The following is a 13,766-nucleotide window of genomic DNA, read 5'->3' on the forward strand; positions in this document are numbered from 1 at the left end:
CAAGGAGGCAACCCAATGTGTAGCCTTTGATCCTGCTGCTGCTCATGCTGATGATGCTGCTGCTGCTGATGACGCTGCTGATGATGCTGCTGATGATGACGCTGCTGATGACAGCACTGCTGGTGATGGCGACGCTGCTGGTGATGGCGGTGCTGATGATGATGGCGGTGCTGATGATGACGCTGCTGATGATGATGACGCTGCTGATGACGCTGCTGGTGATGGCGGTGCTGATGATGATGACACTGATGATGATGACGCTGCTGATGACACTGCAGATGACGACGCTGCTGATGATGATGATGCTGCTGATGACGCTGCTGATGATGATGACGCTGCTGATGATGACGCTGGCGCTGCTGCCCATGCTGATGACGCTGCTGATGATGCTGCTGATGATGACGCTGTTGATGATGACACTGGTGATGATGACGCTGCTGATGATGACGCTGGTGATGATGATGCTGCTGATGATGACGCTGCTGATGATGATGACGCTGCTGCTGACGACGCTGGGGCTGCTGCCCATGCTGATGACGCTGCTGATGATGATGCTGCTGATGATGATGACGCTGCTGATGATGATGACGCTGCTGCTGATGATGGCGCTGCTGATGATGACGCTGCTGATTATGACGCTGCTGATTATGACGCTGCTGATAATGACGACACTGCTGATGATGATGCTGCTGATGATGCTGCCGTTGCTGATGACGATGAAATCAATGCCGATGACACCGATGCTGTTGACGATGATGAAGATGATGACGCTGGTGATGATGACGCTGCCAATGATGACTTTGCTAATCATGACGCTGCTGGTCATGGCGTTGCTGATGATGACGCTGCTGATGCCGACGCTGCTGATGATGACACTGCTGATAATGCTGCCGTTGCTGATGCCGATGAAACCAATGCCGATGACACCGATGCTGCTGACGATGATGACGATGCTGCTGACGATGACGACGACGCCGAAGCTGCGTTAAGATGACGGACACCAACCTGATCGAACTGTAGGTCTTCTCCTCTCTGCAGCGACTTCGACAGCAGCCTCTCCTGCACGGGGATAACAGACAGCGAGGTAAGGCACAACCACGTTGCCAGATTACAGATCATACCCTGCCCCGCGCGCTTTGATCCAACGCATGTCTCAGCTGCTAGCGGTTTACACATCGAGCGACATTTTACCGGAACACGGGGGGGGTGATGTTTCGGCCAAAGCACGGTTAGCGACGTACGGTGCGAAAGAGGTTCAATGTGTGTACATACATAGGGACACACAGACACCCACAGAGACCCACAAATTAGGATGGTTGGCTACATACATACATAGTCTCCCGTGAAGACCCATAGACTCACACAGAGACCCATAGACTCACAGAGAGACCCATAGACCCACAAAAAGACCCATAGACTCACACAGAGACCCACAGACTCACAGAGACCCACAGACTCACACAGAGACCCACAGACTCACACAGAGACCCATAGACTCACACAGAAACCCATAGACTCACGCAGAGACCTACAAACTCACACAGAGACCCAGAGACTCACACAGAGACCCACAGACTCACACAGAGACCCACAGACTCACACAGAGACCCACAGACTCACACATACACCCATAGACTCACACAGAGACCTATAAACTCACACAAAAACCCACAGACTCACACAGAGACCCACAGACTCACACAGAAACCCACAGACTCACACAGAGACCCATAGACTCACACAGAGACCCACAGACTCACACAGAGACCCACAGACTCACACAGAGACCCACAGACTCACACAAAGACCCACAGACTCACACAGAGACCCACAGACTCACACAGAGACCCATAGACTCACACAGAGACCCACAGACTCACAGAAACCCATAGACTCACACAGAGACCCACAGACTCACACAGAGACCCACAGACTCACACAGAGACCCATAGACTCACACAGAGACCCACAGACTCACAGAAACCCATAGACTCACATAGAGACCCACAGACTCACACAGAGACCCACAGACTCACACAGAGACCCACAGACTCACACAGAAACCCACAGACTCACACAGAGACCCACAGACTCACACAGAGACCCACAGACTCACACAGAGACCCACAGACTCACACAAAGACCCACAGACTCACACAGAGACCCACAGACTCACACAGAGACCCATAGACTCACACAGAGACCCACAGATTCACACAGAAACCCACAGACCCACACAGAGACCCACAGACTCACACAGAGACCCACAGACTCACACAGAGACCCACAGACTCACACAGAGACCCACAGACTCACACAGAGACCCACAGACTCACACAGAAACCCATAGACTCACACAAAAACTCATAGACTCACACAGAAACCCATAGACTCACACAGAGACCTATAAACTCACACAGACTCACACAGAAACCCATAGACTCAGAGACCCACAGACTCACAGAGACGCACAGTTTGTTTCCCCCCCCCCGGCACATTCAATTAGCCCAGCTGGCTAGGTACGGTACGAAAGAAGTTCAACACACGCACACACCATTGTACTCGGCCATGATGACGCTGATCACAGTCAGAGCGACACAGAGAGAGAGATATCCATCTCAAGATATCCATCTCGAGAGAAATATCTCATAGGCGGTGACATGGAGACATATTCTTAGGTTTTTTCGGTAAAGTCACGTAGGTAAAACATTACAATTAATAAAAGTAAAATAAAATAAAAATCACGACGTTTCGGAGGCAACACAAGCTTCCGTCTTCAGGTGGAACCGTCACAGCCACGACAGCTGTATCAAGTAAATGAGAGATTGCGTTTATATAAACGGAGTGGTAGCTCCTGCAATCTCTCATTCACTTGATACAGCTGTCGTGGCTGTGACGGTACCACCTGAAGACGGAAGCTTGTGTTGCCTCCGAAACGTCGTGATTTTTATTTTATTTTACTTTTATTAATTTTAATGTTTTACCTACGTGACTTTACCGAAAAAACCTAAGAATATGAATCCTTGCAGTCACGAAAGCTTCAAATTCTAGGACATGGAGATATATCTCAGTAGGCGGTGGCACGGAGACAGCTGAAGGGATACAAAGGCTCATTCTTCTTGGTTCTTTCGGTAAAGTCACGTAGAAGGGAAGTAATAAAATAATAAAAATAAAACATAATAAAATACAATTCTCACGACGTTTCGGCCACAACGCAAGCAGCCGTCCTCAGGTGAAGAACAGGTCTGTCGGGAAGACAGCGTCTGAATGAACCCATTTATTTAATATTTTTCATTCATTCAGACGCTGTCTTTCCGACAGACCTGGTCTTCACCTGAGGACGGCTGCTTGCGTTGTGGCCGAAACGTCGTGAGAAATATTTGATAATTTTTATTTTTATTATTTTATTATTTCCCTTCTAAATAATTATTTTATCATGTTTTATTTTTATTATTTTATTATTCTCCTTCTACGTGACTTTACCGAAAGAACCAAGAAGATGAATCCCTGCAGTCACCAAAGCTTTAAATCGAAATTTAGGAATAATCAATTTAAAAATAACACTACCCAGAGAACGAGAATCGTGTTGCATCGTGGAATCAGTGACAAGGAGATAGCGAGATGGACAGAGCCAGAGAGAGACAGAGAGAGACAGAGAGAGACAGAGACGTCCATGGATACGATGGTGCACGTCCCACATTATAGTTCGAGATATCCATCTCACAGCGGAGGTCGCAACCGGGTACCCGATACCCGTACCCTACCCGATGGCCGGGTACGGGTAGCCGTTTGCGACCCTGGTGCGGCCAGGTACAGGTACGGGTAGGCCGTGAGTCACCGGTGAGTAACCGTTTGTCACTCATTTCAGGTAGGGTACGGGTAGCGTACGGGTACCCATACCCGGCCGGGCACGGGTACGGGTACCCGTTTGCGACCCTGGTGCGGCCGGGTACGGGTACGGGTAAGCCATGAGTCACTGGTGAGTCACCGTTTGTCACTCATTTCCCAACGTCTTGTCTCTTCTCACAATTCAAGTTCCTAGAATCAACCCTCCCGCGCCTGCAACATGGCTTCATCCCAGAGGTCGCAATCAGGTACCCGATACCCGGCCGGGTATGGGTAGGATACGGGTACGGCCGGGTACGGGTACCCGTTTGCGACCCTGGTGCGGCCGGGTACGGGTACGGGGGGTAAGGAATCAAAACCCGTGTGCGACCTCGGTCTCACTGGCGAGTGGTCAGGGGATATCCTGAGGGTCGCTCACCATGGGTTCGGCCATGATGATACTGATCTTGCGCTCGGCATGCTGCGTGAACTCGGCAAAGAGACTCTTGAGCACAAACTCCCCGGGCTTGACGCTGGGGTCAACGCCCACGGGCACCGCCATCGCCGCCATCATCGCGTTCATCGTCCACCACCTCGTTGTTCTCCTCGTCGCCGCCGCTGCTGCTGGTTCTGTAGCCCCAGCGGCTGCGGCTGTTGCGCTCGCCGCTGCCGCTGTGCCGTCGTCACGTCCGGGACTCCGCGGGGGGCGTCGAAGACTCCGTCTGGGAGTCGCCGCTCCGGTGGAAGCAGCGCTCGAAGAACTGCCGGAGGCTGCGGAGAGAAAGCGATTTAACGTCGTTGTTGTTGTAGTTGTTGACTTTACCGAAAGAACCAAAGAGGATTTCGATTTAAAAATTTCGTGACTGCAGGGATTCATCTTCTTGGTTCTTTCGCTAAAGTCACGGCTGCTTGCGTTGTGGCCGAAACGTCGTGAGAATTATTTTATTATGTTTATTTTTATTATTTTATTATTTTCCTTCTACGTGACTTTACCGAAAGAACCAAGAAGATTAATCAAAGAGGATGTTCTTCTTGGTTCTTTCGGTAAAGTCACGTGAAAGGGAAATAATAAAATAATAATAATATAAAACAATAAAACATCGCACGCCTCGCCAAAGAGAAGCGGTTCCAGCCCATCGCATTAGGGGCGAGTTCTTTAAATGTTTGACCAAATATAACAACAGGCTCATTTTTTAAGTTGATAATTTTGTATGGCCCCCGAATGATGTTATCAAATATCCAAATGGCCTCTGGCAGAAAAAAATGTTCTCCAGCCCAACCTAAGGGGGACTTTCGAACCCGTTAAAATCCAGATGTTTTATTTTTCTATTTAAAGCTTCTTTCGTGACTGCAGGGATTCATCTTCTTGGTTCTTTCGGTAAAGTCACGTAGAAGGGAAATAATAAAATAATAAAAATAAAACATAATAAAATAAATGTCATCGACGTTTCGGCCACAACGCAAGCAGCCGTCCTCAGGTGAAGAACAGGTCTGTCGGGAAGACAGCGTCTGAATGAAAAAGAAAAAATCCAGATGTTCTATTTTTCGATTTAAAGCTTTTGTGACTGCAGGGATTCATCTTCTTGGTTCTTTCGGTAAAGTCACGTAGAAGGGAAATAATAAAATAATAAAAATAAAACATAATAAAATTCTCACGACGTTTCGGCCACAACGCAAGGGTGACGGTCCCACCTGATGACGGAGACTTGTGTTGCTTCCGAAACGTCGTGATTTTATTTTATGTCCATTATTACTTTTATTAACTTCTAATTTTATTTTATACCTACGTGACTTTACCGGAAAAAACCCTGAGAGTATGAATCCTTGCAGTCACGAAAGCTTCAAATCCAGAACATTTTAGCTGTTTTTCAAAAATTACCTGGCCACAAATGATAGCTCAACGAAGTGGCTTATCATCCTCGTCGTCACGTGGACATTTTTAGCCGGCAAATACTCTTTAAGCGCAACGGTTGCTTCTAAATGTGGAGGGACAAACTGGAGGACCCGGAGAAAAATCCACGCGACCACGCGGAGAGAGAGACACGCAGACTCTAAATGTACAGCAGCAGGCGTCAGGGTCGGGATCGAACCCACGACCTCCTGCTTACCAAGCGAGGTAGTTAACATCTCACCACAGAGAGAGAGACACGCAAACTCCACATATACAGCAGGCGTCAGGGTCAGGATCGAACCCACGACCTCCTGTACACGAGGTGAGATAGTTAACATCTCACCACGGAGAGAGAGAGACACGCAAACTCCTAATATACAGCAGCAGGCGTCGGGGTCAGGATCGAACCCACGACCTCCTGTAGACCAGGCGAGGTAGTTAACATCTCGTCACCGCGAACCACGGAGCAGCGGGAGGTCATCAGCCCCGCGGCAAGCCGGCGCTACTTACAATGTGCCCAAGCTGTGCGCTCCTCTGTATATTTGAAGGTGTTTCGGGCCAATTAACGAGAGTTCACGTGATGTGGGATGGAAACCGCAGCACCCGGAGAAGACCCCACACGTGCGAGGGGGCAACGCTCGATCCCTATGCAGACGAAACACGTGGAGCCCATATTTTCCACGACCTCCTGTACACCGGGCGAGGTAGTTAACCCGAGTCTCCCACAGAGCTGTACGAACGAGAGAGGAGAGTGCGTGGCACAGTTTCGGCGCCGGCTCTTGTAGAGTGGCGGTGGCCGCGTCTGTCCGGTTCTCTGCGGCGAGTAACGACGTCCTTAAAAAAACAACTGCGCTGCTACGCCGAGATTCGGCGGTGAACAGGACAACACCCACACCCCCCAAAAACTTGCAACATCTCGCAAACGGTGAAAGGGTTTTTAATATACAGAGGGCCGCAGAGTTTGGGCAAATGCTGGTAGCGGCGGCCTCGCTGTGTGGACGATGTCAACCAGCTGCTCTATGTGGTCCCCTCTCTTGTGCGGCACCGTTAGTTTGACATCATCATTATTTCGATTTAAAGCTTTCGTGACTGCAGGGATTCATCTTCTTGGTTCTTTCGGTAAAGTCACGTATTATTGCGAGTCTCTTCGTGACACTCGGTCCGTGTTTCCTACTCGCGTTGCTCGTTTCCGTCATGATCTGTATCCGCAAGAAACACCCCCCCACCACCTTCTCTTCTAGTGGGTGCCGTGGTGGTGAGATGTTAACTACCTAGCATGGTCTACAGGAGGTCGTGGGTTCGATCCCGACCCTGACGCCTGTTGCTGTATATTTGGATCTTAATTTCGAAACGTCGCTATTATTTTAATTTATTATTTTATTTTTAGACGTGACTTAACCGAAAGAACCAAAGAATGTATATTTGGAGTTTGCGTGTCTCTCTCTCACATCATCACGGTGGCTAGGAGATGTTAACTACCTCGCCTGGTATACAGGAGGTCGAGTGTGCGACCCCGACCCTGACACCTGCTGCTGTATATTTGGAGTTTGCGTGTCTCTCTCTCTCTGTGGTGAGATGTTAACTACCTCGCCTGATATACAGGAGGTCGAGTGTTCGACCCCAACCCTGACACCTGCTGTTGTATATTTTAAGTTTGCGTGTCTCTCTCTCTCTTTCCCCGTGGTCGCGTGGATTCTTCTCCGGGTCCTTACGGTTTTTCCCCGTCCACATTTAGAATCGACGCGTTCAGAGTATTTGTCTGCTGCTATATGTTTCCACGCGATGTGATGACCCACTTTGTCCGGCTATCATTCGTGATAGCCATGTCGCTACGCAAAAACAGCTACGTACCTCAGCGGGGCCTTTCCTGGTAAAATAAAAAGTAGTTTAGTTTAGTTGAACGCGTGACTCAAGAATAACGATTCGCCGGTCGTCGTCCTTGTGGAGAATATAAATGGAGAAATAAATAAACGGACAATGCCGGTTCTCGTTATTCACGAGGTTATCCTCGTTTTTAAATCCTTTATATTAAGTTCACTTGCTTGCTTGCGCGCTTACGGCCGTGCAAATTTTTCGGTCGTTTTTTAACCCACTCCCCGTGATCCAATCGAGCTGACATTTTGCACACAGACTCGTTGTGCGTGACAATTAATTTTCGTGAAAATTTTTTTCCAAAATGTTACACTTTTTAGGAAAAAATAAATTATATTTAATTACCAATTGCTTAATGGTGGCAGGCAATCATCTGACCCATAGGTGGCAGCCATCTCAAGCCAGAGGACGAGAAGACTCTAGCCGCCACGCATATAAAGGATTTATAGTGATAAGCTTTGTTTTTACGGGTTAATTTTTTGTTGACACGGTTCCAGGGGTGGCAGCCGAGGAGTCAGGTTTACGTCTGGCGTAATGTGCAACTTGATTGACCCGCGGGCTGGTACGGTGTTGACATAGCGGGGTGAGGCGTTCCCATTCATTCGCTGACTGTGGCCGTGTTCTCCCCGGATTGTGCGAACGTCCGGTAAGGAAGGCGAGATGCCGTGGAACGATTACGGTCCTCAGCGCCGCGTTTAAATACATCGACAACAACGCAGAAAGCACATTCCTGCGGAGGGAGCTGGTAGGAACGTCGGGTTGCTCGGTCAATGGCCTGCAGGGTCAACGGCAGCGTGGTGTATTCCGCAAATATGCCCGACTGTGAGGGCGGGCACAAGCCGGCGTGAGTGGGTTAAACGTTGAGTTTTACTTGATGCAGTAATTTTAGCTGTGACGGTAACCACCTGATGACGGAGACTTGTGTTGCCTCCGAAACGTCGTGATTTTTATTATTTGATTTGATTTCCATTATTACTTTTATTAACTTCTAATTTTATTTTTTACCTACGTGACTTTACCGCAAAAAACCTGAGAGTAGCTGAAAAGTTGCTCATTGGGGCCTTACCTGTTAAAATTAATAAGAGTTGAATTATTTTTTGTTAATAGTCACCACTGTGGCTAGGCTGCTGCCACCTCTGGATTGTAAAGTTTATCTTGCACTGGGGAAGCAAGCGTGCGCACACACACACAAGATAAAGGCTCGTTTTTTGGGCTGGTTGGCAGCTTGTAAAAACCTGAAATTCCAGAATATTTTTTTTTGCTGCTGCTGCTGCCGGAATCCAGATTCCTCATCCAGGACCCAACAAAGCAAAGAAGACAGAGACAAAGATCCCCCGGATAGCCTTGAACAGACTGTAGGGGCAAGTGCTGTTAGCGAGTAGCACCTATGAAGGCCGGAACGGTACACTCTTTCGTGGCGATATTTACACACCGCGTTTGAGGCCGAGTCGACCTAGGGGAGGCCCAGGACCGGTTCAGATATTCGTCGCCGGTGTTGGCCGCGAGCGGCTTGCCGGGTTCGTAGCGCTAACCGCTGCACCGCCACTCCACCAAAGACAAAGATCCCCCGTATAGCCTGGACAGACTGCTGGGGCAAGTGCTGTTAGCGAGCGCCTAACACACAGACAAAGATCCCCCGTATAGCCTTAGCAGACTGCAGGGGCAAGTGCTGTTAGCGAGCACCTAACACACAGACAAAGATCCCCCGTATAGCCTTGACAGGCTGCAGGGGCAAGTGCTGTTAGCGAGCGCGCCTAACACACAGACAAAGATCCCCCGTATAGCCTTAGCAGACTGCAGGGGCAAGTGCTGTTAGCGAGCGCGCCTAACACACAGACAAAGATCCCCCGTATAGCCTTAACAGACTGCAGGGGCAAGTGCTGTTAGCGAGCGCCTAACACACAGACAAAGATCCCCCGTATAGCCTAGACAGACTGCAGGGGCAAGTGCTGTTAGCGAGCGCCTAACACACAGACAATGATCCCCCGTATAGCCTTGACAGACTGCAGGGGCAAGTGCTGTTAGCGAGCACCTATGAAGGCCACTCCACCACTACCGTGTGCACACACAACCCCGGGACGGGCAGGCTGGCGAGACGGGGAAATTCGTGCACGACCTTTGAACGCTCAAAACCGCTGGGAATGAGGTCACCCGATGGTGACCTTCTGCAAAGAAAAAATGGGGGAGGGGTGGGGGCTTTTTTTGCGTGTGCTCCAAGTCAAACAGGGCTCAATGCATCAGTGACCATCATCACTGATCTATCCGCTGATGGATGAAGGCCTCCACCTCCTGCATACAGGGCGAGGTGGTGAACATCTCGCCAGCCACCGCCCCAACACCCACCCTCTCCACTTGCATGTTTGATTTAGAAAAAATTAACCCGTAAAAACAAAGTTTTTCACTATAAATCCTTTATATGCGTGGCATCGGTTTTATTTTATTATTCATTTCTGTTTTTCTTGAGTAAGAGTTTCATTTTTATCACATTGGTATTTTAAATTAAATATGAAAATGTTTTTTTTTTCCTAAAAAGTGGAAAATTTTGCAAAAAAAATTTTCACGAAAATTAATTGTCACGCACAACGAGTCTGTGTGCAAAAGGTCAGCTCGATTGGATCACGAAAAGTGGGTTAAAAAACGACCGAAAGATTTGCACGGTCGTAAGCGCGCAAGCAAGCAAGCGAACTTAATATAAAGGATTTAAAAAGTGGAGGCATGGCCCCTCCTGCAATAGAGCCCGACAGCTCAGGATGACTTCCTAGAAAAGTAAGAAATTAATGAAACATTTTAGATGTAGAAATATTAAGTGTGCGTGTGACAGCGGATGCCCTAAGCCACCAACTGCGTCATGTCTGTACGTACGTATGTATGTAGAACTTCTTTCACACCATACATAACTAACAGCGCTAATCTGTGGGTCTCTGTGTGTGTATGTAGAACTTTTTTGCACCATACATAACTAACAGCGCTAATCTGTGGGTCTCTGTGTGTGTATGTAGAACTTTTTTGCACCATACATAACTAACAGCGCTAATCTGTGGGTCTCTGTGTGTATGTAGAACTTTTTTGCACCATACATAACTAACAGCGCTAATCTGTGGGTCTCTGTGTGCGTAGAACTTTTTTGCACCGTACATAACTAACAGCGCTAATCTGTGGGTCTCTGTGTGTGTAGAACTTTTTTGCACCGTACATAACTAACAGCACTAATCTGTGGGTCTCTGTGTGTGTTGAACTTTTTTGCACCGTACATAACTAACAGCGCTAATCTGTGGGTCTCTGTGTGTGTTGAACTTTTTTGCACCGTACATAACTAACAGCGCTAATCTGTGGGTCTCTGTGTGTGTTGAACTTTTTTGCACCGTACATAACTAACAGCGCTAATCTGTGGGTCTCTGTGTGTGTTGAACTTTTTTGCACCATACATAACTAACAGCACTAATCTGTGGGTCTGTGTGTGTATGTAGAACTTCTTTTGCACCGTACGTAGCCAACAGGACTAATCTGTGGGTCTCTGTGTGTCTGTCTGGAACTTCTTTCGCACCGTACGTAGCCAACCGCGCTGATCGGAGGTGCGATCAAACGAAAAAACCCCGTCTCGACCCCGGTTAGTCGAACCCGAGCCCTCAAGCGTCACCGCTGCATTGCCACGGGGCTGGCTGGCGGGGCGAGGGCGAGGGGGGGAGAGAGCGTCGTTTGATGTCGCCACGTAACATTCGCGGGCGAGAATAAAGCCGGCTTGTGAGAGATTTTTTTTACGATCCGCACGAGAAAACCCCGCGGGACCGCGTGGACGCACGCAACGGAGAACGGCGGCCGGCGAACAATGTTCCGGCCTGTAAGCCCCCCTCACCCCCACGGTGGTGGTGGCACAACCACCAACCCCGACCCCTCCCCACCACCAGAGTTGACATCACCGGCTCTGAACCCTCCTCAAGGTGCCGGGGCGAGCCGGCTCGCCAGGGGCGTTGTGACTAAGCGGGGGGGGGGCAGCCGGGATTTACCGGCAAGACTGGGAACCAGGGCAGTCGTTCCCCCCACCCCCCACCCCACACCGGGCGAATCGGGGTGACCAGCCCCGGGCCCCTCGCTTTGGGGGATGCGGGGCGAGGGGAGAGGGCGGTTGCCCGAGGCCCCTTAGTGCTTCAACGTCACGGAGTCAGATGAAATACTTTCCGCTTTGGTTTGAAGGCGCTGGTGGGGGTGGTTGTGGGGGGCACCCCCCCCCCCCCCGCCGGGTACGGGTAGGCCGTGAGTCACTGGTGAGTCACCGTTTGTCGCTCATTTCGGGTAGGGTAGGGTACGGGTAGGATACGGCTACCTGTACCCGGCCGGGTATGGGTACGGGTACCCATTTGCGACCCTGGTGCGGCCGGGTACGGGTAAGGAATCAAAACCCGTTTGCGACCTCTGAACCCTGGTCGCCTGGATTTGTAGCGCAACGCGCTTACCGCTACAATAACCACCGTTCCCCATGTACAAAGATACAGATTCTCCCCCCGTATAGCCCGAACAAACTGTAGGGGCAAGTGCTGTTAGCGAGCGTCTATGAAGGCCGGCACGGCACACGAGGGGGTGGGTGGCCAGCACCACGCCAGACCGCACGAGGTACTCATTTGAGGCCAGGTCGACCTACGGGAGGCCCAGGACTGGTTCAGATATTTCGTCAACGGTGTTGGGCGCGAGCGGGAATCGAATTCAGGTCACCGGCTTCATTACGCAGCACCGTAACCCCTAACTGCTCCCACATATACAAAGACAAAGATCCCCCGTATAGCCTTAACAGACTGTAGGGGCAAGTGCTGTTAGCGAGCACCTATGAAGGCCGGCACGGCACACGAGGGGGTGGGTGGCCAGCACCACGCCCGGCCGCCTTTGTCTCCCTAGCGGCGATGTTTACACATCGCACCAGGCACTCATTTTAGGCTGAGTCGACCTAGGGGAGGCCCGGGACCGGTTCAGATAATCGCCACCGGTGTGGGTCGTGACCGGGAATCGAACTCGGGTCGCCGGGTTCGTAGCGCAGCGTAGCGCTAACCGCTACACTACCGCTCCCCGCTCCCATATACAAACACACACACACGTGTACACCACCGCCACCCAAACTTCTCACCAAACAAGAACGATCGTGCCCTCCTGCTTTTGGCGGCAATGCCGGCGATACGGACATCATCCTTGCCGACGCCGGTGCCCTCATCCGTTGCCACCGCCACCGCCGCCGCCGCTGCCGTGTTCAGGTTTGATGGGCAGCTCTCTCTGCGGCGTACGACTCCTTTGAGCTCCACGCTGGCCGCGGGCTCCGGTTGCCCCGGTCCGTCCAGCGATCCGCCGAACCCCTTGGAGAAAAACACCCGCTTCACCGCGGCCATCCCGTCGCCAAATCGCCTCTCCCCGGTTTTTACTTTTTGTTTTATCACCGGATCGTCTTCGGATTCACAGTCTCGTTATCGCCTCTTGGGTTTTCGCCGGGTTTGCCGTTTCTCGGCATTCCTTTCCAGCTCTACGCTCCGCTCTCTCTCCCTCGCTCGCTCGCTCCCCCTCCTCTACCCTGACGATGACGGTAAAAATTCCAGCGGGCCAAGATCTGGCCAACAATTCGGGCGATGCTTTCGCCCCAAAGCGAGAACGCGTGCCGCTATAAGCCACCTTTCGGAGGAGACGCTGCCAAATTGTTCGGCTCGCTCCGAGCCAAGCTCCCACGGCGAAGACTGCAAAGCCGGTTGGCGACGATTAATATCCTTGTTCTTCTTGATTATTGTTGTTGTTGGTGGTGGTGGTGGTGAAAGTTTTGTTGGGTTGACAGGAAGCCATGCGACCACGCGACCAACCGCCCCAGCAAACTTTCTCTCGTTGCCAAAGGGAGGCTTTTCATCCAAGCATGTGCCACTTGCCGGGTGCTACCACTACGAGCGTTGTAAGAAGGGTTTTTTTTCCTCCCCCAACATTGTGTGGAGCGGGAGGGGGGGGGGGTGGAAAAGTGGTTTGTGCCACTTTCCAAAACTTCGTAGGGGTGTTGGGATTGACATTCCGGATGAATGTGGTGATGCGTGTAATTTACGAGGCTATGTTGAATCATCTCTAAATAATAAATGTTCGTGGCTAATATTTTTTTTTTGTATTTTACTTGTTTTTAACTCAACTGAAGTCAAGGTCAAAGCGAGTTCCTGCTTAAACGTGA

At 50.5% G+C, this 13,766-nt stretch overlaps 1 protein-coding gene across 1 annotated transcript in view; it reads right to left on the minus strand.

The window, feature by feature from the left end:
* LOC133357727 (protein furry homolog-like) overlaps positions 1–13,454 on the minus strand; it is a 35,194-nt gene extending 21,740 nt beyond the window's left edge. The window contains exons 1-3 of the mRNA XM_061575822.1: positions 12,702–13,454; positions 4,265–4,596; positions 1,006–1,059 (exon numbers count right to left, since the gene is read on the minus strand). Coding sequence (XP_061431806.1) covers positions 1,006–1,059; positions 4,265–4,596; positions 12,702–12,957 — 642 coding nt within the window. The 5' untranslated portion in view covers positions 12,958–13,454. The remainder of the gene's footprint in view (positions 1–1,005; positions 1,060–4,264; positions 4,597–12,701) is intronic.
* Positions 13,455–13,766: the final 312 nt, after the last annotated feature.

This window comes from Lethenteron reissneri, chromosome 59 (genome assembly GCF_015708825.2).
Source record: "Lethenteron reissneri isolate LAM-NWPU_2019-01 chromosome 59, ASM1570882v1, whole genome shotgun sequence".
NCBI classification, from domain to species: domain Eukaryota; kingdom Metazoa; phylum Chordata; class Hyperoartia; order Petromyzontiformes; family Petromyzontidae; genus Lethenteron; species Lethenteron reissneri.